The following is a 26735-nucleotide window of genomic DNA, read 5'->3' on the forward strand; positions in this document are numbered from 1 at the left end:
TTAGGTCCAACTGCTCAAAAACGCAAATTTCTAATCAGCCAATCATATGGCAGCAACTCAATGCATTTAGGCATGTAGACACGGTCAAGACAATCTGCTGTAGTTTAAACCGAGCATCAGAATGGGAAAGAAAGGTGATTTAAGTGACTCTGAACGTGGCATGGTGGTTGGTGCCAGATGGACTGGTCTGAGTATTTCAGAAACCTGGGTGCCACTCCTAACTTATTTTTTTCTAAACTAGACTTACATATAAAGAGTCCTTTTTGAAATGACACACACACAAAACTATGCATTAGGATTAGCATTTAAGTCACTAGGATGCATTTAAACATTTTTGTCAGGTTTAACTACCATCTGGGGGAAATGTTTTGCAATATATTTGTTATATTTTTACCCTAAGTGTTGCCTGCTGAATAGCTTCTGGAATTCATCCTACACACAAAATACACACACGCACGTACATGGACACATATGCACACATACACACAACCACCCACTGGCCTTCGTCTGTCAAATTGATGGCTTTATGAAAATGCGGTGAGTCTGGCTCTATGGGAAACTCTCAGAGCTTGAATAATGTTTCCTTCTTGCTGAATGAAATTAAATTGAGTTCCTATTTGCCTCGGAGCCACATGGAATCCATAAGGGTCCACATGGAAACTCTGCCCGCAAAACTGTATTTCCACCGATTTCCAAAACACCCGTCCTTTACAAAGTCATTCATCTCAGTATACTCTCAGCTCAGTCTAACACATTCGATCACGTTTAAATGCCTTCTGCAGAAATCAACACACCCCTCAGATGTTTAATGTCACATCTGATTGACAGACAAAAAATCTCATATTGCTATTGTCATTCTATTTGTATGAATTATTACTCTACATCTGTAACTCTGCCTGTTTCTCTTACTAACTCGCACGCCAGAAAACCTTATACGTGGATGACAGATGACCAGTATATATATACAAACACTCAAGTTCTCTCTCTCAATATGCACGCAGCAGAAACACAGTATTTGGACAGTGAATCCAAATAAATAAAAGCGTCTGAGTGTTCCTGTGTGGTTTTAGGAGTGTTTTTCATGTCATCTCATAGACAGAGCTGATGAAAAGACCATATGAAAAAACCATTTCAGCGGCCGATTGCTATCATATGTGAGTGTACATGTGTGCCACTGGTGCAGAAGGCTTTATGACGCAAATTTAATTTAATAAAAAAGTACTCAAATAACTGCTGACAAACGAGACATGACTGTGAGAAACGGACTTCATGCTTTGAAGCAATGATTTGGATTGCAGATGTTCATGAAGCTGTTCTGTGAATGTATAGAATATGTAGTAGAGGGATAATCTATGAACTGCATTACTGAAAATTCGCTCAATTGGTTGTAATAATAATCAGATTGTAAATCTGAAATAAGCTAAGGCTATTGGCAGTTTATTCTTGGCACATTAATGCACAAATATGTGGTCATGAGCATGCATAAATGACTTGGCCAATCTGGATGTACATTAATTGCCATTATCAGTTTTAAATATAAAAAGAAGTATGCTGCTAAATGAATAAATTTATAGTCAGTAAAGTCATGTTTTCTTTGTCTTTGCACCGAGAGTGCCGCTGATATTGCTGACGGGCCTGTGGCTGATGAATGATTGTGTGTGTCTGTGCGTCTGTGTGTTATGTGTAAGTGGAGACAGGTGTTCTGTGAGTGGAAACCTAAAACTGTCCCTCCGGCACCAGGTGTTTTTTTATGCATCGTACTGTGTTACGCACACACGTATATGTGGATGTAAATTGTCTTTCTATAGCCTTCCTTATTTCCTTTATTCTCTAAAATCATTTCAGTAAGTTTTACTTCCTTTATTTCATTTTAAATACATAAATCTTCCAAACATAAAATGTTTTTGCATCTTATTTTTTGTGCTGCACAGAAAAAAGAAAATCATGCAGGTTTGAAATGACTAGAAAATGGTAGAAAATGGTAATGTCTAGATAGGATGCAGCTGTGGATACGCACATCCATATTGCATCATTTTTGTAACACTGTATATTAGGGGTGTAACGATACACTCAGCTCACGATACGATGTGTATTATGATATAATGTTCACGATTCGATATGTATCACGATATTTGGAATAAAAAATGAAAATTTAACTGAAATGCAAATTTTACCAAGTAAACTATTTTTTTATGTATTTCTTTTGTTTCAACTTGTTAAACTGATCCTTCTTTAAGAAAATAAATTAAACAGGCCTGTCTCTGAAAAATAAAACAATTTAAAAACTTCTCAAAAAATATTATTGAAATGACAGTGAAATGAATTATCTCTAAATATATTTATGGATAGTCAGAACAAAGGTTTAAATGCTAAAACGGCTTGCCATACGCGCGCGTCTATTATCCGCCCTCTGTAGTAACAGCTCACGGTCAGCTCACGTCATGTGTGATTTTGCGGCCGCCAATACATCATTAAATGATGTTTTAGGGTGAATTGTACCTTATAAATACAGTATGTGACTCTTTCAACACCATTAGGAGGTATCCATGTCGCTGTGCAAAGTATGTAAATCACTGTGAAGACTTTATAACTTAGGATGTTTGACCCAGTATGTGTGTCAAAAAGCGGACGAGTCTAAAGCAATGACTGTACAACCAAAATGTTGACAGACGTCTGATTTTGAGAGGATGGGCCATCCTCTATTTCAGCTCCACTCATCTTGGTCTGCTAACATTACTGCTGCTGCAATCTGAACTCACGTGCGACAGCAGGTGGAACGTAGCTCACGTGCAAACAGCTCAACTAATAAGAGAAAACGGACTTCATATCGTAATCAAATCGTCATAACGCCACGATGCATATTGATACATTTTTGCATCGCAATAAATCGTACAACGATAAATCGTTACACCCCTACTGTATAGGCTACTAATAATAAATATTATTACATTATTGTGACGGTTGGGTTTAGGGTTGGCATGGAGGTAGGCCTTAATACAATACAATTTAATGGGTAATTTAATAAATAACATAAAAATAACATGTACAACTATTGTTTTACATTACTGTGATGGTTGGGTTTAGGCTTGGGGTAGGGGTAGACGTTAATAAAATACAATAAATGGGAAATGTATTAAAGAATATAAATAGTTCTTGTTAACTTTACTATTCTTGTTAACATGACCGGATCTGATCTAGCAACAACCAAATGAAACTAAATGAAACATCTCTTTAAATCCAAAATTTGGTATGCATAAGACCAGGTTACATCTGTCACATTTGTGTGTTTGGCATTGCATTGATGTTTTATTACGTTAAGTTTTTCATTGTACACTTTCATCATTTTGATCAACACAAAGTTATCTTCATCCACAGTTTGAACACTCAAAAGCACATTAAAGCAGTGCTTAAACTAGAAGAATAAATAACATTCAAACTAGATAACAAAAATTAAATGACAAGTTTTGGATGATATAAAACAGAAATGGAATATTACACAACTTCCACATTCAGACCACCTCTTTCCTCATTTAATCATCTTAAACCATACCAAACTCGAAGTCTACCTTTCCAGGTTCGATCAGAAATTGTACTACTTTGGGGTATAACATTTTAGTGATATTGATTTTATTGGTAGATGAAAGAAAATTTAGTGAAGTCATAAAAGCCTCATAAAAGTCTCAGGAGGACCATTTTAGACACTTCAGACCCAATTTAGCTTCAATAAACTATATCAAACAAATTATTTCCCCAGGTAGCCACTTAGAGCTTGTGAGATTACTCAAAAACCTTTAACCTCAGGAAAATATATGTAATTGCAGTGTAGTATATTTTCTGCAACTGTTGTTAGTGATTGAATTAACACGTTTGTTTAACCATTGAGACTCTCTTTTTAATATTAGTCAAATTAATGGATGGTGTATATATACAGTTGAAGTCAGAATTATTAGCCCCCCTGTTTATTTTTCCCCAATTTCTGTTTAACAGAGAGCAGATTTTTTCAACACATTTCTGAACATAATAGTTTTAATAACTCACCTCTAATAACTGATTTATGTTATATTTTCCATGATGACAGTAAATAATATTTGACTATAAATTTTTCAAGACACTTTTATACAGCTTAAAGTGACGTTTAAAGGCTTAACTATGGTAATTAGTTTAATTAAGCAAGTTAGGGTAATTAGGCAAACTATTGTATAATGATGGTTTGTTCTGTAGACTATCGGAAAAAAAAATTGCGTAAAGGGGCTAATGGTTTTGACCTTAAAATGTTGTTAAAAAATTAATAACTGATTTTATTCTAGCCAAAATAAAACATATAAGACTTTCTCCAGAGGAAAAAATATTATCAGACACACTGTTAAAATTTCCTGAATCTGTTAAACATAATTTGGGAATTATTTACAAAAGAAAAAAAATCAAAGGGGGGCTAATAATTCTTATGTATGTAGTCTATTATTCTCATTATTAGTTTCATTTGCCATCTTCATTTCTCACAGTTGCTTACACATTGTTCTGTGAAACATACAAGATTTTTTGAGAAATGTGTCTGTTTGCTTTTACTATGGAAGTCAATGGAACATAAATATACACTCTGTAAAAAATAAAGTTGAGTAAACTTAAAATTTGAAAGCAACTGGCTGCAAAGAAATTTGAGTTTAGTGGTTGAAATTGTGGCAAATATTTTTTTTTTAAGTTGACTGAAAAGGCTGGTTTAAGTCAAGTATACTTTATGGAATAATTTGGCACAACTTACAACAACCATTGAAGCTAAATAAACTCAAAATTTCTTCGCAGTCGATTGCTTTAAAATTGTAATTTAACTCAACTTTTTATTTTTACAGTGGTATATGCTCAAGTTAAAAAATCAAAATTCAAAGTCTCCTCAACTGGATTTTTTTTTCATTGAACAAACTGTTCCAAACAAGCAGTTAAATAATTTTTATTATTGTTATTCAACTCAGCTAAATTCAAAAATATGTCCACCTAACTTACATTTTTAATCTGAGTTGACAATTTGCACATTGGATGTTTTACAGTGCAGTTTTGATATGGCAGAATTTAATTTTTGTGTGAAACATTTAGAACATATAAGGCACATACTGTTTTTGCATTAGCCCTCACAATACCAAAGATAAATGTCATTTATTTTGCTTTCCCTGTCCTTCAGGTTTACCTGTGAGGCTGGTGGGCGGAGAGAATGAGAGAGAGGGGCGTGTAGAGATCCTGGTGGGTGGCCAGTGGGGGACGGTGTGCGATGATGGATGGACGGATCGGGACGCAGAAGTGGTGTGCAGACAGCTGGGTTACAGGTGACTCCAGTATTTCACCTAATGAGCATTAAATGTTCTGCCATTTCATTATAATTAGACAGTTTCTAATTGTATTTCACTCAAAGATGTAAAGCTGGTAAAACAAAGATAATATAATATAATATAATATAATATAATATAATATAATATAATATAATATAATATAATATAATATAATATAATATAATATAACATAACATAATAATTATTAATATAATTTAATTTTGGGGCGAAGCAGTGGCGCAGTAGGTAGTGCTGTCACCTCACTGCAAGAAGGTCGCTGGTTCGAGCCTCGGCTGTTGGTGTTGGTGTTTCTGTGTGGAGTTTGCATGTTCTCCCTGCGTTCGCGTGGGTTTCCTCCGGGTGCTCCAGTTTCCCCCACAGTCCAAAGACATGCGGTACAGGTGAATTGGGTAGGCTAAATTGTCTGTAGTGTTGGAGTGTGTGTGTGTGAATGTGTGTGTGTGTGTGTGTGTGTGTGGTTGTTTCGCAGAGATGGGTTGCGGCTGGAAAGGCATCCGCTGCGTAAAAACTTCCTGGATAAGTTGGCGGTTCATTCCGCTGTGGCGACCCCGGATTAATAAAGGGACTAAGCCGACAAGAAAATTAATGAGTGAATGATAATTTAATTTTATTCATTCATTCATTTTCTTGTCGGCTTAGTCCCTTTATTAATCCGGGGTCACCACAGCGGAATGAACCGCCAACTTATCCAGCAACTTTTTTTTTACGCAGCGGATGCCCTTCCAGCCGCAACCCATCTGGGAAACATTCACACACACACACTCATAAAGATTAATCAGATTATTTATTATAGCCTCCAGAATCTGTCCATTTTGGTGTCTGCGTGAATTGTAGCTGTTTTTGTAGCCTGTGGCTTTAAATGAAAATGAGTGGCTTCTCACCGCCCACCATTTCACGTGCATGTCTGCTTCTCATCATGTGTTACGTCAGATAAACAGCAGTCAGTGATGGAAACAGACATGGATGAAGCTGAAATAAGGTCACTAGTAAAAATACCAAGTAATTCTATTTGATGTATTTGTGGTGGAGTTTATTCAAGCCTTTCTGAAATGATGATGAGTCACACACAAATGTCATTTGCAGTACACACACACAGACATATTAGCGTTTACTGACACCATGCAGCCGTGGTGATTATAGCAGATAAGGATATTGATTTTAATGTCTTCATTACAAACATGGATTATTTTAAAAAAGTTTTAAAACTTATAAAAATCACAAAGAGATGGAACAAGTGTTTTAATCCAAGTTTATTTGCAATTTTTTTTTCTGTGGACATATGTATACATGTTATTATAGAAATGGAACAAAATGGAGTCTGTCAATCAGTTTGGTGGGAGTGGAAAACCGCACTCCTGTGTCACTTTGCGGTGAGCCTAAAATTTACTGGGATTTGGATCCTGTTTTAATGTCAAGAAATTATTTTGTTTTTTGCTTTTATATCACTCCAATATGACTGTGGACACACTACCTACACACAGTTCTGTCCAAACAGCTTACAAAAGTTGATTTTCATCATAGGTGCCCTTTAAAGATATTGAAACACAAGGCAACATAGTCTTCCTTGTTTTCATCTCAATGTAAAGCAAATCTGAAAAAAAAATCCTGTGTCCATCAAGTTGTTAGAGTGGCTGACTGTAGTATTGGTATTCTAGTAACCAACAGTAAACAATAGTTTTTCATTTGCATCACTCATTTCTCATCTGATACTTCAAAATGCACATTGACACAGGGTAATGGAAACTCAGCTAATGTCAACCCTTCAACTGTTTTTTTTTGCCACACGTATTTACAGAAATATCCACCTTTAAAAATGACTACATGAGTTGTTTTTTTTAAGTAGGTTATTATAACCTATGGCCAAGTGTGGGATCAAACTCATGATTGCTGCTATATATTGCAAAGCTCTATTTGAGCTAGGTCCAGATCTATTTCAGTTTGCTTCTTTTTTTTTTGGAAGTAAAAATGATTTTTATTAGTTCCGTTCTGAATGGTTATTGTTGAGCTCAGATTACAACACGGAGAAGACTGTCAGATTTACACACGCTAATGTGATCAACACCTTCCCTTATCCTCACCTCCTAAGGGGGGTCAGAGGTCAGGTTATGACACTGTAACTGATGCTTATATCTGATGAGCTCAGTTCTCTCAGCTGGAGCTGGCGATGTTTCTCACTTGTGTTATGTTAGATATGCTGTGCTTGTCATTGTATGTGTGTGTGTGCTACGATATATGTTCCTCTTGAGTGAATACACCCAGAACGCAAACAGATCTTTCATTGTGTCATTGTTTTAGCTAACGTTCTTGAAGTATTGAGCTTAGTAAATGTACCTTGCTATACTTCAGGATTATCATTAAACTTAAATCAAATCACTTTTGTAGTCACATCCTCAGCAGCACATGTAACTTACTAAGATGAGTGAAAAGCTCAGGTGCTGGCTCCAGACAGTGCAAAATACAGACAGTGCAAGATACGACAACATACTTCAAAAAACAAAACAATATACTATTAGCAATGTTGACAGTAGTACGCAAAATCCAATAAATATGTGAAAGACAATAAATATGTCAAGAAAAACACACATTACACACATGTAGGCTCCATTGACTGTAAAAGATATGGATGTAGTATCCGTGACTTCACCCATAGGTTTCTGAAGAGCGCAAATGAAGCTAAAAGTCACCGTGGCCAACTGTTGCCATTTTGTTCGCTCGTCATCGCACCAACCGGGGGTAACCAAACAAGGGAAAAAAGGCGAAGTGTCAGTGTAGTTACAGAAACCTGCTAGCATTTTGCTTATACAGGCTTTTCTTTGAGAGAAACCCTTAATACTTCTCCTAACCTTTGACTTTTTTTGTGTTCTGACCACATGTGCTTGGTTATATACTATATCAATAAGATGTTTAGTCTTTTAAAAACACTGCTGTAATACATTGAGCCACTAAGCATTGTTCATATGACGTTTTTCTACAGGAGGAAAATGTGAATAACTCCCAAATACTTTAAATACTGTCCGTGTTAGTAAATGCAAGACTATTTAGGAAATCCAGGCACAACACTGTATGAAAACGTTTCAGTTAATTGTAGGAAATTTTAGGAAAAAATAAAAAAAATTGACTGTATAAATCCACATAAAACAAAACAAAAATACGATGCATATGCCAATCAGCTGAAATCATCTGAGGTGACATGATGGTGACCAGCTGTCACTTAACAAGCCACGCCCTTAATTAAACAGACTTAACATAACTTTATCAAAATAAAATGGATGAGTTATAAAAAAATTCACCCCCACACAGTTGTCACGAAGGATAATATTAACTAAGCACCAAAACCATATATTGTACCAGGCTGTAAACATGTTTTTATCAGCTGTAAAATATGAGACACTGCTAGCTGCAGAGCCGTTTGAGCTCCAGCTCCCTTGCTGGAGCTCAGCTGTGCCCAAGTGGCTCTGCAGTGAGCACCACTTGTAAAATTAGCTAATTTAGCATTGCAGTCAGAGAACATTTGGATTTCCTGAAGCCAGCCCTCAAAAGCTAGTCGATGAATTCCCGTTTCAGTTACTTCCGTATTGCCTTCACGAGGGAGAGCGAGATGTTGCCGCTTGGTAGGCACAGATAGATAAGTACACAATCAAAAACACATAGTTTGACTGTTGGTGGAAAATTATTGTAGGCAATATTGTTTTAAGTAAGGATTTGGCTAAAATGTTGTGCATGCTACATCTTGATTGTATGCAGTGAGGGGTATGAAAAGAGTTCATGTGAGGTGTGTCAAGTGTTTATCTGAAATACGTTTTTCAGGCTGATGATTAAGAATATTAATAATATTATTAGTTAATTTGTGCTGTTATGGCAACAACAGTGGTGTTTTATGTAAGGGATAATGTACGTACAATGTAGCAGGTTGTTCTTGGAGAATAGATCCTGACAGGCTTATTACATGGCTTCATGCTATAAATGTTCAACTTAGCACATTAGACATAAAACACTGATCTAAGCTGTAATAATTACTAATTCTTTTATTAAACGTAAAGCTTTAGTGACCAATCAGAATCAAGTGTTCCAGAGAGCTGCGCACTTAATTTACACCATTATTTTTAATTTACACAATTTTACACAGTATAATTTAGCAGTATTCTTATTTTTGCACTTTTTTTATTTTGTTTAGCTTTAATTTGTATTTATAAAAGTTTTTGTTTTAGTGATTTTAATAATTCTAGTACATCTTTAAATTTTTAACATAACATTTATATTTATAATAACAATTTCAAAATTTTATTTCAGATTTTTATTATTAATTAACAGTACACATTTCCCTGTCATTCTTTTTGCAGTGGGCTGGCTAAAGCTCGTGTAATGGCATATTTCGGAGAAGGCGAAGGTCCTATCCACATTGACAATGTAAAGTGTACAGGCGGGGAGCATTCCCTGACTGACTGTATTAAACAGCCATTCGGGACACACAACTGTCGCCATAGTGAGGATGCTGGTGTTATTTGTAACTATGGGTTGCAGCAGGATTCTCCTGGGGTCAAAGGTGGGACATTCTCCTGTTTTTTTCTCATTGCTGCTGCATCCAAAATATGTCACATTGGGATATTTAGCCAACCTCTATGAAAGTATTTCTGTTATGGAACATTAACAGGAATAGTTTACCAGAATAGACTACTCACCAATTACTCATCCTCAGGCTGTTCCAGATCCATTTATATATGAGTTAAATGTTAAATGGTTTGTCTACGTTTGAGAAAAAAGACATTTTGAGCAACTGTTGGTAACTCCTTGACTAGTATTTAATTTCATATAGAGGAAGTCAGTGGCTACTTTAAATTTACAATTACCAACTTTCTTCAAAATATCTTCTCTTTTGTGCTCCAAAGAGAAAAGAAACTCATGTTTGTAGCAACTTGAGGACGAGTAAATGATACGTTTTTATCTTTAGGTAAACTACACTATTAATGCAGCTTTTTTTTATTCAATGAATTTTTCAAGCTTTACTAATGAAAATAAAAAGACATAATAGTGTCAAGGAGTTGCTGTGGGGACAGGGTTTAATATTAGCATTTACTTATCTATAGTATACACTCACTGGCCACTTTATTAGGGACATCTTACTAGTACCGGGTTGGACCCCCTTTTGCCTTCAGTACTGCCTTAAACCTTCATGGCATAGATTCAATAAGGTACTGGAAATATTCCTCAGAGATTACGGTCCATATTGACATGATAGCATCACTCAGTTGCTGCAGATTTGTCGGCTGCACATCCATGATGCTAATCTCCCGTTCCAACACATACCAAAGATGCTACAGTGAACTCATTGTCATGTTCAAGAGACCAGTCTAAGATGATTTGCTCTTTATGACATGGGGCGTTATCCTGCTGAAAGTAGCCATCAAAAGATGGGTACACTGTGGTCATAAAGGGATGGACATGGTCAGCAACAATGCTCAAGTAGGCTGTGGCATTACTCAATGCTCAATTGGTACTAATGGGCCCAAAGTGCCAAGAAAATATACAATGTGCCAAGAAGATATCCCCCACACCATTACACCACCACCACAAGCCTGATCGTTGGTACAAGGCAGGATGGATCCATGCTTTCATGTTGTTGACGCCAAATTCTGACTCTACCATCTGAATGTCGCTGCAGAAATCGAGACTCATCAGACCAGGCAATGTTTTTCCAATCTTTAATTGTCTAATTTCAATGAGCCTGTGCGAACTGTAGCCTCAGTTTCCTGTTATTAGCTGACAGGAATGGCACCTGGTGTGGTCTTCTGCTGCTGTAGCCCATTGGCCTCAATGTTTGACATGTTGTGGATTCAGAGATGCTCTTCTGCATACCTCAATTGTAACGAGTGGTTAATTGAGTTAATCTTGCCTTTCCATCAGTTGGAACCAGGCTGGCCATTTTCCTCAGACCTCTGGCATCAACAAGGCATTTGCATCCAAAGAACTGCCGCTCACTGGATATTTCCTCTTTTTCTCTGTAAACCCTAGAGATAGTTGTGCATGAAAATACCAGTAGATCAGCTGTTTCTGAAATACTCAGACCAGCCCATCTCGCATTAATAATTATGCTACGTTCAAAGTCACCTAAATTACCTTTCTTCCCTATTCTGATGCTCGGATTGAACTGCAGCAGATCTTGTTGACCATGCCTACATGCCTAAATGCATTGAGATGCTGCCATGTGATTGGCTGATCAGAAATTTGCATAAACAAGCAGTTGGATCTAATAATGTGGCCGGTGAATGTATATTTATGTAGGTTTACATGCATCTATGCAACCTTTTGCATACATAGCATTTTAGTACTGCACATTTTAGTACTATTCTTAGCATTTTATTACTAAATGTACTGTATCTGTTTCTGTAAGGCACATCACATACTTGGAATTTACAAGATTGTATAAAACACTGGTGTAATGTACATGTTGCGGCAGCAGGTAAATGTGCAGAGTGTTCTGTTTATATTCTGATCTGTAAAAAAAAACGCCATCTAAGAAAAGAAAGATGGAACCCATTACCTGAGAAGATCTATAGTTGTTGTAGAGTTGGAGTAAAGTGTGTGTGTGTGTTATGTCTACTCTAAAGGATGTGGTTTGGCTCAGCATGATCACTGGCACTTACTGTAGACTTTTTGTGCTGAATTATTCACTTAGACTTCTTTCTGCTTTATTTTTCTTATAAATCTAATAAGTGTAATGCATGTTAATCCAGCCTGCTTTCTTCATTAAACCCAGATGACACATAAGCAAAACACATTTTTGTGTAATCACCTGTAGGTGTTGTACTGTATATACTTAGGTTCAAGGTAAGGTACAAGTTCTGTCAAAAATCTGATATATGGCCATATATGAACATACAGTATATATAAAATTCAAGATAATAAGTTTGAGGTCAGTTTTTTTCACGTTTTTTTTAAAGAAAAAATATTTTGTTTATCAAGGCGGCATTTATTAAACGTAAAATATTTTACAGTTTTTAGATATTTATTACAATTTTAAATAACTGCTTTCTTACTGTATGTCGTTTCAAATGAAATTGTTGCTTCAGTGATTCTTGCTTTTATTACTATTACCAATAATACTAGTTAATATTAGAGTGATTTCTGAAGGATCATGTGACTTTGAAGACTGGAGTAATGAAGCTTAAAATTCATCTTTAAAATCACTGGAATATAGGATTAAATTAAATGTCAAACTACTTTTGAACAGTTTTTATAGTGCAATAACATTTCACAGTTTTACAATTTGTACTGTATTTTTGATGAAATAAATGCAGCCTTGTTAGCAGGAAAAGCTTATTTTAAAACATTTAAAAATCCTACTGACCTCAAACTTCTGACCAGTAGTGTATATCTGCATGTTCGTAAATCTAAAGCTTGGGGAAAAATATACATAGACAACCATTTTGACAATATTTAAAATATGCAGCATGTTGCATATATGTTTTTTTTGTGATTTGCATATATTGCCATGTATCTTATGTTTGTATTTACCCCAAAATCAAAAAAACAAAAAACAACAACAACATTACACCTATTATTTTCATAAAGATTAATGATTTTCTGTTGTCATTTTTATTGTACTCTCTAAAAATATGTGTAATGTATTTTCTAAAATACAAGTTGCATTTTAAGCTATATATATATATATATATATATATATATATATATATATATATATATATATATATATATATATATATATATATATATATTTAAAATCTATTTTACATTATCGATCTAGCAAAAACGTGTTAAAAGCACACAAAAATATAAATTGTTGCTAAATAAAAGACATGTGAGCATCTAATCAGCACATTTTCCACAAGCCACTTTTTTCCATTAAATGCAGTGGTTTCATAATCAATAAAAGTAGTTCTGGTCAAAAATGAATTGCGATTACTGTAATTGCATCCAAAATAAACGTTTGTTTTGACAAAATATATATGTGTGCACTGTGTATATTTATGTATAAAGTATATAAATACAGGCATACATGCATATATTTTAGAATTTGTTTTAAAAGAAAGTTTACTGAAGTTTCATTAGCACAAGCCAGCTTCAACAACACATACACAATGTTCAAGTAATACGGTCCCACTTTATATTAAGTGTCCTTAACTACTATGTACTTACATCAAAAAAATAAATACAATGTACTTACTGTGTTCATAATGTATTTGAGAACACTTATGGTCCTTTTGAGTTGGGATAGAGGTTGGGTTATGGACAGGTTTGGTGGTATGGGTTGGTTTAAAGGTGGGTTAAGGTGTAAGGGATGGTCAACAGTGTATTTACAAATGTAATTAAAAAAGTTAATTACAGGTGTAATTACATGTATTTAATCAAGAATAAGTACACAGAAAATACATGTATTTACACAATAAGTACATTGTAACAAACTATTAATTCCTGTGTAAGTACATATTAGTTAAGGCCACTTAATATAAAGTGGGACCAGTAATACATATTTACAGATTATATACAAGTTAAAATATCTATGTAACAAAATAGTTATGCATAGTTTTGTTTCTATGTAGTTGTATCACATATACAAAATAAAAATATATAATACACAACCATGGACGTCAGGATCGCCACAGCAAGAAGATCGCTGGTTCGAGCCTTGGTTGGGTCAGTTGGCATTTCTGTGTGGAGTTTGCATGTTTGTGTGGGTTTCCTCCGGGTTCTCTGGTTTCCCCCAAAGTCCAAAAGACATGCGTTATAGGTGAATTGGGTAAGCTACATTGTCTCTAGTGTATGTGTGTGAAAGAGTGTATATGGATGATTCCCAGTGATGGGTTGCAGCTGGAAGGGCATCTGCTGCGTAAAACATATGCTGGATAAGTTGGTGGTTCATTCTGCTGTGGCGACCCCTGATTAAAAAAGGGACTAAAGTTAAAAGAAATTGAATGAATACACACACACACACACACACACACACACACACACACACACACACACACACACACACACACGTATATATAAATATATTATGTCTAAACAAACTTTTATTTTGGATGTGATTAATCACGATTAATTATTGCCCAGCACTAAATAAAAGTTGTTTATAGGGAAAGCCACCATAATTTCTGTTTAGAATATTCTTATATATTTTTTATTCCTTTTTCTGTTCTGTAAAGACTGTAAAGGTGCAGGCAAGAGAAGAGGAGCAGAGCCTCTTAAAAACAGCAAACTTTATACAATGTTTTGCAGGGGACTCGTGGTGAAATAGCACCAAGGCAGATGTTCTTAACAGATTCACCCATGTACGCTTTATAGAAATTTGTGTTTGTAATACATTTCAGAGGCAGTTGGCTCCATGTGTGGTCTAAGACTCTCTCACACACGTCAGAAGAGAATTATAGGAGGAGAAAACTCTCTACGGTAAGCAAAGAAGGTCAAAATGTATATAAACAGCATTGGCATAACAAATGACACATTTCAAAATAATTGTATGTGTGGTCAGAATGAGAAAAGCTGTTTAAATGTTATAGCATGCTCATAGTGTGTTTATGTGTGTTTGTGTATGGCGTAGTGGTGGCTGGCCGTGGCAGGCAGCTGTGCGTTTACGGGGCTCTCAGGCAGATGGACGCTTGGTATGTGGAGCCACTTTGATCAGCAGCTGCTGGATCCTCACTTCAGCTCACTGCTTTAAGAGGTACACATATACTTGTACATATGGACAGGTACATCTTCATTCTGTATCGCATCTGCAAGGTTTGCAGTAAATAACCTCCACCCACGTGCACTCATACTTCTTTCTTGTGTTTCCAACTTTCCACTGTGACTCACACAGCTAGATAACACAACATCAAAACAAACAAATTTTTTAATGGCGGATTTTAAACAACGTACCTTCTTCCCACACTTTTTCTGTTGTCTGTGAACAATTTTGTAATCATTATCTGCAAATAAACACTTAGTCATCCCAGCTGCAAAACAAACAGAGTTAAACAGTTCCAATAATTCAAATCCATTAACAGATGCAGAGGAATTAAATTAAAATACCCTCTATGTGATGAAGGCGATGAAAGTAGATCTGTGTATTAGGTCACACTTTTGTTATTGAGTGTTTTGTACAGCTAAACACAGCTAGTACAGCTAGTACGTATAACTGAACATTTTTAAATGATAGCTATAAATATGTTTTACTTATATAAAATGATATACAATTTAAGAGATGTTGCAAAAAAGTAAGCGAAAAAGTTCTTTCTTCACTCTCTATTGGAGAGTAAATTCTTTGGTCACACTTAGTTTGATGGTCCGTTTGTTGAATTTAAGTTACAGTTACAGTTATCTACATGCCAACTAATTTTCATTAGATTATAAGTAGACTGCTAGGTTGGGCTTACAGTTGGGGTTAGGGTAAGTTAACATGTACTTGCAAAGTTTCTCATAGTCAGGTAAATGTCTGTTGAAGAAACATATCAACAGATATTAAGCAGACAGTCTACTAATACTCAAGTGGCCCATCAAAATAAAGGGTTACCAACTCTTTTAAGATGACATACAATCAATAATATGATATAATATGATGATTAATTCAATATGAAAGTGGTTAGCACTGTTGCCTCACAGCAAGAAGGTCATTGGTTCGAGTCCTGACTGGACTAGTTGGCAATTCTGTGTGGAGTTTAAAGGGCCATGAAACCCCTTCGTTTCAGCAGGGTGTTTTCACACCTCTACTTTGGAAAAAGTCAGAAAAGTGGGCGTGTCCAGCTCTGTTTAGGGGGGAGTGTTGGAGGAAGAAAAGTGGGATGGTGTGGGAGTGTCTATTTGGGCACGCGCTAAGTTTCAGAGTCAAAATACACACACACAGTAGAAAGTGATGGTGTTTAACCTACATGGACATCTGTAGTCGAATTATTTGCCAAATTATTAAATGGTGGACTTTAACTGCAGTTTGGCTCTTTCATTCAGGGAATTCATTCATGCCCCTCGCGACAAACGAGATATTTGATTGGAGGAACTGCTCTAAGCGTGTATTTTTCATGCAATGTTTGATACCGCACGGCGAATGAGAGAAAAAAAAAACCTCAGCATTTCCCGGAAACTTAGATGCACTCGGCAGGTAGTGTCAGAAAGCAGCGTGTGTTATTCCGGTCACTAAATGCGGTAAAAACCCTACACGAGGTTAAAGTTTGGTTGTGGTGGTAACATGTTTACACTCGGTGCAATAGTTTGTTCGATACGAACAAACTGAATAAACAAAGAGCACTGGTCGCTCACTTACCAAATCTGTAGAGACAGGACAATCACCAGCAACTAGAGCCGCGTCTTTATGAAGAGAAGACTACAAGCGAATCCGGATCTCAGCGTTTGCAGATGAGAACAGCTCTCAGGTAAACAATGTTCCTCCTTAGACACGTAAGTTATTGTTGTTGAGCGTCGCGTACACTGTAATCCACACGTGACTCCAGCTGAGCTACAGAGAGAAAATGAAAACGAAACCTAACTGCAGCAAACTATTAAAGCAACACTTCACGCTTGTTTTGCCAATACAATGTGGCGTCTCTGTCGTCTAAACACTATGACAGTAATGAATATTAATGAAGTTGCACAATAGAGCGCGCTGATTGGTTTGAACCAAGCCTTACTCATGCATTAATGCATCACACTGTAAGACGTAATAAGACTCACTCTGGCACAGATGCCCAGTCTGCACGCTGGAATACACGCTATTATATCATGGCTGTGATGTAGCTTCAAAAATTCGTTTCAAACCGAAAGTACGAATTTGCTTGAAATAACGCAAAAACAACCAATTTACACTTTTTAGTGAAATATAGGTGTCCTAATAGTGTTTTTAGCAGTGTGGGACACATATACGACTGTCAACAGCTCAAAAAATGTGTTTTGGTGTTTCGTGACCCTTTAAATGTTCTCCCTGTATTGGTTTGGGTTTTCTCTGGGTGCTCCAGTTTCCCCCACAGTCCAAACACATTTGATATAGGTAAATTGATTGATTGATTGATTGATTGACTGATTGATTGATTGATTGATTGATTGATTGATTCATTCATTAATTCATTCATTCATTCATTAATTCATTCCATCATTCATTCATTCATTCATTTATTTATTCATTTATTCATTCACTCATTTTCTTTTTGGTGTAGTCCCTTTATTAATCAGGGGTCGCCACATCGGAATAAACCACCAACTTTTCCAGCATATGTTTTTGGAGCGGATGCCCTTCCAGCTGCAACCCATGACTGGGAAGCATCCATACACACTCATTCACACACATACACTATGGACATTTTAGCTCACCCAATTCACCTATAGCGCATGTCTTTAGACTGTGGAGGAAACCAGAGCACGAGGAGGAAACCCAACATGGGGAGAATGTGCAAACTCCACACAGAAATACCAACTGACCCAGCCGAGGCTTGAACCAGCGACCTTCTTGCTGTGAGGCAATCGTTCTACCCACTGCACCACCATGTCATATTTGGTTACCTTATAGCCGCCTTTCCACTGCACACAACATTTGGACACGACTGTCGGAATAAGCCCCCTTGTGGCAGTCGCATTGAATTTCCAATTTTGTTGCGCACCATGGGAGAGAAGCTCTTCTGGCAGTTTCTGAAATAAAGTACAAAAGCAATAGCCTTTATTCTCCATGTGTTTACCAAGGTTTAATGAATGAATACTAGAAACTCATAGACCACAAAAAAAATTTGGAGGGAATATGGAGACAGCATAAAAAAAAAAATTAATTTTATTACTCATTTATGAATAGAATTTTTTTTATATAGACTTTTTTTAAATTAAAAAAATGTTGAAAAATATTTCTCAACTTGTGCGCACGGACCTGCTTGGATAACACTGGAATACATCACATCCGGTTGCAGTCTAGTTGCAAATATTTTAACGTATCCGCAGCTCAATTCAGATCTGTATTTTCCTCATACGGAAAAGATCGGAACTTCACACAGCTCCTGGACTACTCTCCATTGGAAATGAATGACTTCCGGTCTGTCGCTTGTCGTTTGTCGTGTGCAGTGGAAAGCAGGCTTATTGCATATATGTGCATGGAGGTAGGGCTGCACAATGACACGATCAGCATCGATATCGCAATGTGTGCATTGAGTCAAAATCTGGGCTCAAATTATGCAGTCTGAACTAGTCATAACCTGCCTATCTCACTATCCCAGATGTATTTTTTTGTAGTCCCCAAACTCCGTTCACTGTAGACTTTGCTAAGCTAACTCTGTAAAAGCCAATGTCTCCCTTTGCATTGAACTTTGAGCGTATTACATTCAGAGATGTTGTTTATGTTCACACAGCTACATTACACATCAACTAAAGTTTAAAATAAGATATCGTAGTGGAACATGAACCTCTTTAAGTGGTTTTAACAAAAAATATTACTTTAAAAAAAAGTTTTGTTTGCAAAAGTACAGAAAATTTTCTACATCACTATCCTCTTAAGGAGTTATTCTCATGTGAAATCTTACGTTTAACAGGACTCATGTTTTGAACATTGTCAAAATAGCACCTTGTTTCTAGGCAGTGATGAACCCCATCCATTCCCATAACACATGCAATTAGCCATAGACCTTTTGTGCGATTTTTGATAGGTTTTCACCAAAGGTATAAAAGGCTATAGCTTTTCACATTAAGGAAGAATAATAGTAGCAGGCCAGAGGAAAGCAATAAAAAGATATATGAAAACAAACACTTCTGCTTCCCATAAGGATCACTCTGGTAAATGATCTGCCTTCAGTTCAGTCTGAGACTCTGCTGCGTGTTCACATTACTGTGAAGAATGTACGCCAGTGAGTTTCCTAAACCATTTAGGGTTTCATTTAAAAAAAAAAGGGTCTCAGTAGAAAGACTTTGGCAATGTGAGAGGTTTAAGTAAGATAGGATCTGTTTTTTATCAACCAGTCCAAGCACTGAGCCTTCAAAATATGATCCATGACATCAGACTACTGCTAAAGTTTCCTCTAGTTGCATGCTCTCCCTCACACACAGACGTGCACACACATACACACAGCTATAAATCTAGAGACCTTGATGCCCCCTCCCTCTTTTTAGTCATACTCGTTCACACACTTTTTAAGGAATGCAATTAATATTATGCAGAAGTGCAACAGTTGTTTTAAATCATTTGAGATCATTTAGCTTGAGATGATTCAAGTTAGTCTCTCACTTCCGAGTTTACCGAGGGTAGCATGACATTAGTGCAAAAATAGCACATACAAACACACACACATTGGTTTTAAAGTTTTTAATGCTGCGTGCCAGGTTGTTGGCCAACCTTAATTAACTCTGGGGTTACAACCGGCATGGTATTATAGGACTGAGAGAGCAATATGCTGAAGACAGCCTCAGTGATGGAACTGCTGTAATGAACAAGCTAAAAGTCAGATAGCTGTCAGATTCAGCTTCTGGCTTCTGGATTTGTGTTACAGCAGAGCAATAGACTATTGAACAAGTGTGAGGTGAGTTAATGAATTCATGGAGTACTGAGCTACTTTATCAGTTATATCGGCGATTTTTTATTTGGTGTCAGCTGAAATTGGATGTTTATTTGTAAATGCTCAGTTTCCAGTTTAAAATGACATTTGCTGTTTGTTTAAGCCCACACACCAATGAATTAAATAATTAGTTTTAATGAAAATAAAAATAATATATAGATTTTTAAACTCAGAATAGTTTTTCAGACTGAACAGAAGTGTGGTCAGGAAAGGTAATTCAACAGATTTCATAGCAAGCATGTTAATGCCAAAGAGGCTTGTCTTAGTATTTCAGAAACAGCTGATGTACTGGGATTTTCAAGCACAACCTTCTTAAGGGTTTACAGAGTATGGTATGAAAATATCGGGTGAGTACGTGTGTCCACCGAAGTGATTTTTTCCCCAAGCTGGGTGTATTTTGTCAGTTGTCATAGAATCGCCATACTTTGTTTAGAACAGCTGCAGGCAGCATCAATAGATGCTGAGCATCTATTTCTCAGTGCTAATTTAAATGCACTAAAATTTAAAGAAATGCTCCCAGATAAGCATTTATGGAAGAGCGCCAGCATTTTTAGCTGTGCAAAAATGCTTCTGTTGAGATGCACACTGAGTGGCTGAAAATGTTATTGGCAGAGGTCAGAGGTAAATGACCAGACTGGTTCAAACTTATAGAAGGCAGCAGTAAACTTTGATAAACACTCATTTTTCATCTAAGTGTGGTTTATTTATAAACTAATTTCCAGAGGATCATGTGCTTATGATCAACACGGCTGGCTCCTCATTAGCTCCGTAATCTGCCCTATTAGATGATTACGGAAGCATTATAAATAACCAGTTTTTCACTCCATTTATCTTCGTCTTGAAGATTCCCCTTTCCTTCCCTACTTCCTCCCCTTTTTTCCGATAGGGCGACATGGTGGCCCAGTGGCTAGCACTGTTGCCTCACAGCAAGAACATCGCTGGTCCAACCTCCTATCGGGCCTTTCGGTGTTTCTGTGCGGAGTTTACGCATTCTCCCCGTGTTCGCGTGGGTTTCCCCTGGGTTCCCCGGTTTCCTCCCTCCGTCCAAAAATATAACCATAGCTAATCGACTAAACCAAATTATCACCCAAGACAACCTTAGTTTACACCTCTCGCACGGCGACAAGCAAGAGACCTACCTGAGCTCGAACTCCCCTCTCGCCCTTCTAACGGGAGGGAGCCCCAGGCTCGAGGATGTTACGAGCTTATCTCCCGGAACAGCATGCCAATTACGCTTTATTAATTATCAGCTAAGTGTGAACTCTTGAAACACTCATCAGGTCTGCCAAAGTTCATATCTGAAGGCACAGCTCATCAAATCTTGAAGCAGAAGAACACACCTCTGCCACTGCTGTCACCTAAGAACAATGAGGATACAATTGCACAGGTTCAACAAAATTGGACAGTAGGAGACTTGAAAAAGTTACCTGGTCTGATGAGTCTTCATTTCTGTTGCAACATTTAGACACAATTTTACAATTCAGTTTGTTGTAAATACCATAAGTACACACAGTAGATCCCTATTGTTTCTATAGCAGCTGCTGATGGTAGTTTGATGGTGTGGGGATTATTTTTTTGCATCTCTCTGTACCAGCTGAGGATTACTTAAACCCTTTAGCTTACCTCAGTATTGTTGCTTACCAATTTGATTCCTTAAGTCAGTGTTTCTGAATCATCACACCCTCATGCTGCATAATTGTCCTTGTCTCTTTTTTAACACAGGTGATTTAGATAACCAGGCCGTTAAAAGAGCTTCATGCATGAACTGTGTAATGACTGACACGTTCCTATGGAGTGTGCATTGTTACTTTGTCCATTTTCCTTCATTGCTCATTACCTGAGAGTTTGCTCAATGCCATTGCCTGCTGTGCCTTACTAGAGAAACATGAAGTGTGACATAATATATTCTCAGATAAATACAATATAAATTCACATATCATACACTAAAATGCATTTTAATGTAACATGCTTCCTTCAAACAAACTGAAGGATGTCAAGACACTGTCACGTCCATATGAAGTCCACTTTGCAGGCCACTTGTTGTTAAATGAGAACAAATGTCTGATGTAAATAGTGAAACAAATAAAATGTGCAGCGAGGGGGTTGTGAGAATCAGGATTGAGTAACAAGGATTGGAAATGTCTACTCTCAGCAGCATAACAAAACATGTTACAAAGCTAAAATCATCTGGTGTTTATGAACATGACAGGGGTTCACTATTCTCATACTGTACTTTAAAGGTGTCAAACCAAGTTACATGGGTACCACAGCTCTGCACAGTTTAGCTTTAACCAGGGGTGTTCAAACCTTGTCCTATAAAGAAAACCCAAACTTCATTGAGGGCTGTGGGCCGAATATACACCAAATGTTATTACATTAAATTTGCCATGGGGAATTTCCTTATTTATTCGATAATATTTAAAAAACATTGCTTTAAATCATATTTAATATCTAATGCAGTATGTTTTTTTTACATTTTATAATGAACTGATTACTGTAAAAACATAAACAATTCCATTTATAACACAATGTAAGTCAATGCTGAATGCATTAGTCAAGCTCCTGCCATTAACTTGATATGCTTGTAAATGTCAGATGTACTGTATGTCAAGAGACAGTATTTACAATTTAAAATTTCATTTACAACATTTAATTGAATAATTTAATTTTAGTTGCCTTTTTTGTAGTTCAGCATAAAACTAAGAAACAAAAGATTACATTAAATTCAAAATTCAAATTGACGATGTTGAAATATTCAATCAATTCCATGTGTGTTCAAGAAAAAAAGGTCAGGAGAGGGTTTTCTTCAATGTTAAAAATTGTAACAATTTATTGGATACAAATGAATAATTCGATTCACAGAATTCTGTTATTCTCAATGCAATGCAACAGTTACATTAAGGAGGTGCGCAGCAGTTTTCATTTTCTGACTTCAACTTATATAGGCAGCTGATATTACAGTTTTTCTTGTTTGCTTTGACCTGGTTAAAGAAATTAGGTTCCACTTCATTTTCATTTTCACTATCCCAGCAGAGCAAAAGACCGGTCTTGCAAATGTGTAAACTCTTTCTCATTGGGTTGACACATTTTCCTCACCATTTTTCAAAACAGTTAACACAGATGTCATTCAAGCAGTCCAAACTCCATTGTTTTAGTTATGGTTACCAAACAGAAATCATCTATTCCTAACCATTAGAAACTACCAACATCAATATGAATCACCGGTTTGACACTACTTCACACAAATCTTCAAAAAGCAATCAGTCTGCAAACCTTATAAAATGGTGGAAGGTCTGTGTTGTTCTGTGCCAGCATGGATGGAGGAGGTCAATAGTGGCTATGTCTTATACTCCCAATAGATTTGACTGTATATTGGTTTACATGTGTTTTCTGTAATATTTACAGTATTTTATTACTTTTGTCTGTTTTTACAGTATTTCAGATTTCAGCCACAGTTTTTTCAGAAAATTGTCATGAATTCAATATAAATGTAATCAAAGCATTTCTTATTGTGGATTCAATTCTTTGCAAAAAGGCGAATTTGACAGCCCAAATAGAAAGACAACAAATGTCATTGGCAATAGGCTACAATGACAAGCAATGGTGGACTAATTCACACTGAGTTCTGTATTTTGTATTTTGTTGTCCATTGTGTAATGATTAATTGAAAGAGCTCATATACTTGTTTGCAAGTTGTGTTGTTTGAAGGTAAAACTATAGCTTTTGTTGCATATTTTAAATGTTTTGACACGATATGTGCCTTTTGCAAGCAAAATGTGTCATTTTGACCATGAGTGCCGCTGTTTAGGCCTGTGTGTTAACTGTTTTGAAAATGTGGAGTTTCAGTTGACAGCTGCATCAAAGCAATCGAGAAAAACTGTAACAGGTGGAGTTTAGTGAAATTCATCATTCATTGTGTCATTTATGTCAATCATTGTCCAGTCCTCTATTGACCGCACCCCAGACATAAGTCCTCTTTTTCTATACGAATTCTTTGCTCAACAATAAAAGCCTAAAACTTTCTGTGCTCTGTGTTCAGTTTTAACACCTTTTCTTCAAAAAGGAAGTTTCTGCAGAGCTGAATTTAATTTTGGACCAGCATTTATCTACTTCTGCAAAAATGCTAATTAGTATGCGCAGCATCCCACACACAACAGTAGAAGTTCAGTTAATATATGACCATTAATTGACTAATACAAATAATTGTTTGATGAAAAGAAAAATAGACAAAAATAATAAAAATACATCCTTTTCCCAATGATTTTTGTCAAAGGCATTCGCCCCAACCACCAACATTCTCTCTCTTTTTTTCAGATGGGATGGTGAGCCAAATCAAAGGTTACCATGGGCCAACTTTGGCCCGTGGGCCCTGCTTTAGGCATCTTTGGCTTTAACCCTAATTAAACACCCCTTGTCAAACTAACTGAGTCCTTCAGGCTTGTTTGAAACTTACTGATAAGTGTGTTGGAGCAGGGTTGGAACTAAACTCTGTAGAGCTGCCGCAAACTGAGTTTGCACTCTTGCTGTACAGCCTCTACAGCAGATTCCAGACCAGCAGAGCATCATTGGAATGTACTGGAATGGTAGATTCACATTATGAGGGTGACAAACCTGCAGTGACTGTGTGATGCTGTCTTAACAATATAAACCAAAATCCTAGAGGAATGTTTACAGCACTTTGTTAAAAATCTGTGAAATTAAAAATTTAAGGCAGTTCTGAAAGCAAGAAAGGAGTCCAACCCAAGATTAAGAAGGTGTACCTGTAACACAGTGGCCTAAATAACCACTTTAAATTTAGAATAGTCCACCAATCAGAGCCTATGCCTTTAATGAAATAAGAAGGTGGAGAGGTGACCCTACAGCGAGCTGAGAACGGCTTGGGGGGTTGTTATTGAGAAATGATCTTCATTCACAGTTGGGTTCAAGTGCAGCATGTCGGAGCAATACCCACTTGGCCGTGTCTCAGACAGAATAACCTTTTAATAACCTGCTCGAGATCAGCACTACAGTATGGATTAACACAGATTGTGAGTGTTAGAAGTGTAATATATTGAGTGTCTCTCATGAAGGGGCTGTGGGAATGTACTGCTGATCCTGCTTCTGATTCCTGCCAGACCAAGAGTGTCATTCCGGACAGGCCAGATCCCTTTCCAGAAAAGACCTGACCGCGTAACGGGACACTGCCGTCTCTCTCTCTGGCACCACATACATATTTCCGTTACACAGCAATGGGTTCAATCACTAACAAGCAGACAGGGTGTGGGTGCATACACACACAACACGCAGGCACGCAGGCACGCACGCACGCACGCACACACACACACACACTAACTAACTAACTAACTAACTAACTAACTAACTAACTAACTAACTAACTAACTAACTAACTAACTAACTAACTAACTAACTAACTAACTATCTATCTATCTATCTATCTATCTATCTATCTATCTATCTATCTATCTATCTAAGAAAATTATTTACTGAGTAAAAAAATGTCCCACTGAAAAAATCTCATGCTTAATCTTATGCATTTCTTTTTTTTGTTTTGTTTATTTGTTTACTGTTTATTAAAAAACAACTACCCTTTTCTAATTTTTTACATTACCACAGGCCATATTACAATTATCTATAAGAAGATACGACAATCTCACCAATGACAGCAAATAAACCTTACATTAAAAAACATCATACTAAAGACTGGTAATCACAGCAGGCTTTCCGTTTCATTCAAATCACTGCTTGAGTGTTTTGAGTATGATGTCATAGTCTTGAGTTTATGGAAAAAAACTTCCTATGTATCTCTGTTTTTACCAACTGATCGTGTGACCCCAGAGTGGTTTTGCAAGTGTGTGTTGGTGTGAATGTGTGTAAGTGCACATGCTTTGGCTTTGGGACCCTAAGATCAGTTGACATGAACTTCCTGAGGAAGGGACCTGATTTGTCATGTGAGGGCGTTTTGAGTGGCATGTTGAGAAGTCATAAATCATCTGTGATAATGTATTACACTGCTGTGCAGGGGCCATTTTCATCTAGGTTTGATGATAAATTCAGTTTATTCTGTTCAGTCTTGCTGAATGCACACGTTTTATTGTATTATTTTCATTTGGACATTTTGCCTTAAAATAATACAATAAAGATATAGTATAAGGAACAATAAATCACGAAAATGCTAAATTAATCATTTGAAGTGAATTTAGGCATCACGTTTTTTAATGCATAGTGACAAATAGATGTTCATATGAATAGATTAAAGATTACATTTCATTTTCTAAATTAAATTATTAGTATTTTTATTGGTCAGAAAAAATATAATATATTATAAAAATAGAGAATGAACCTGCTCAAATGGTCATTTATTATTTCTGATATAAACTGGTTGGACTGGATTTTTTACACATTTTTTTTATGATTTTTTATATTTTTCTACTTCAGTGTAGCATTATAATTTAATAATTTATTTATTAATTTTCCTTCAGCTTAGTCTCTGATTATCAGGGGTCACCACAGTGCAATGTGAGGCGACAGTGCTAACCACTGAGCCACCGCGTTGTCCTTTAATTAAATGATATTGAATACATATACTTTTCAACAATATCATTTTTTAATTATCATGTTGATTTGATTCTTACAACATTTCTTACTGGTTAAATTCTTAGATTTTTGTTTTTATGGAAACATTGGATTTATGTGAATCTTATGATTGATAACATGGTTTTAGAATGATCTGAAATTTAAAATTGTGTAAAACTAAATTCAGTGAACTTTTGGGAAACATTACTTAATGCATTCATTTTTTTTCTGCTTAGTCCCTTTATTAATCAGGGGTTACCACAGAAGAATGAACCACCAACTTATCCAGCATATGTTTTATTCAGTGGATGCC

At 36.3% G+C, this 26735-nt stretch overlaps 1 protein-coding gene across 2 annotated transcripts in view; it reads left to right on the forward strand.

Annotated features, from left to right (window-relative positions):
* Positions 1–26735, forward strand: part of prss12 (serine protease 12) — a 70893-nt gene that overhangs the window by 30222 nt on the left and 13936 nt on the right. Inside the window, exons 8-11 of one of the 2 annotated variants that reach the window (XM_087237106.1) lie at positions 5174–5315; positions 9680–9882; positions 14666–14744; positions 14896–15018. In XM_087237106.1, the coding sequence (XP_087093232.1) occupies positions 5174–5315; positions 9680–9882; positions 14666–14744; positions 14896–15018 (547 nt within the window). Of the gene's footprint in view, positions 1–5173; positions 5316–9679; positions 12992–13101; positions 14336–14665; positions 14745–14895; positions 15019–26735 lie in introns of those variants that run through there. The other variant, XR_015476534.1, reaches the window with a different exon arrangement.

This window comes from Danio rerio, chromosome 1 (genome assembly GCF_052040795.2).
Source record: "Danio rerio strain M-AB ecotype USA chromosome 1, GRCz13ab, whole genome shotgun sequence".
In the NCBI taxonomy this organism is placed as follows: domain Eukaryota; kingdom Metazoa; phylum Chordata; class Actinopteri; order Cypriniformes; family Danionidae; genus Danio; species Danio rerio.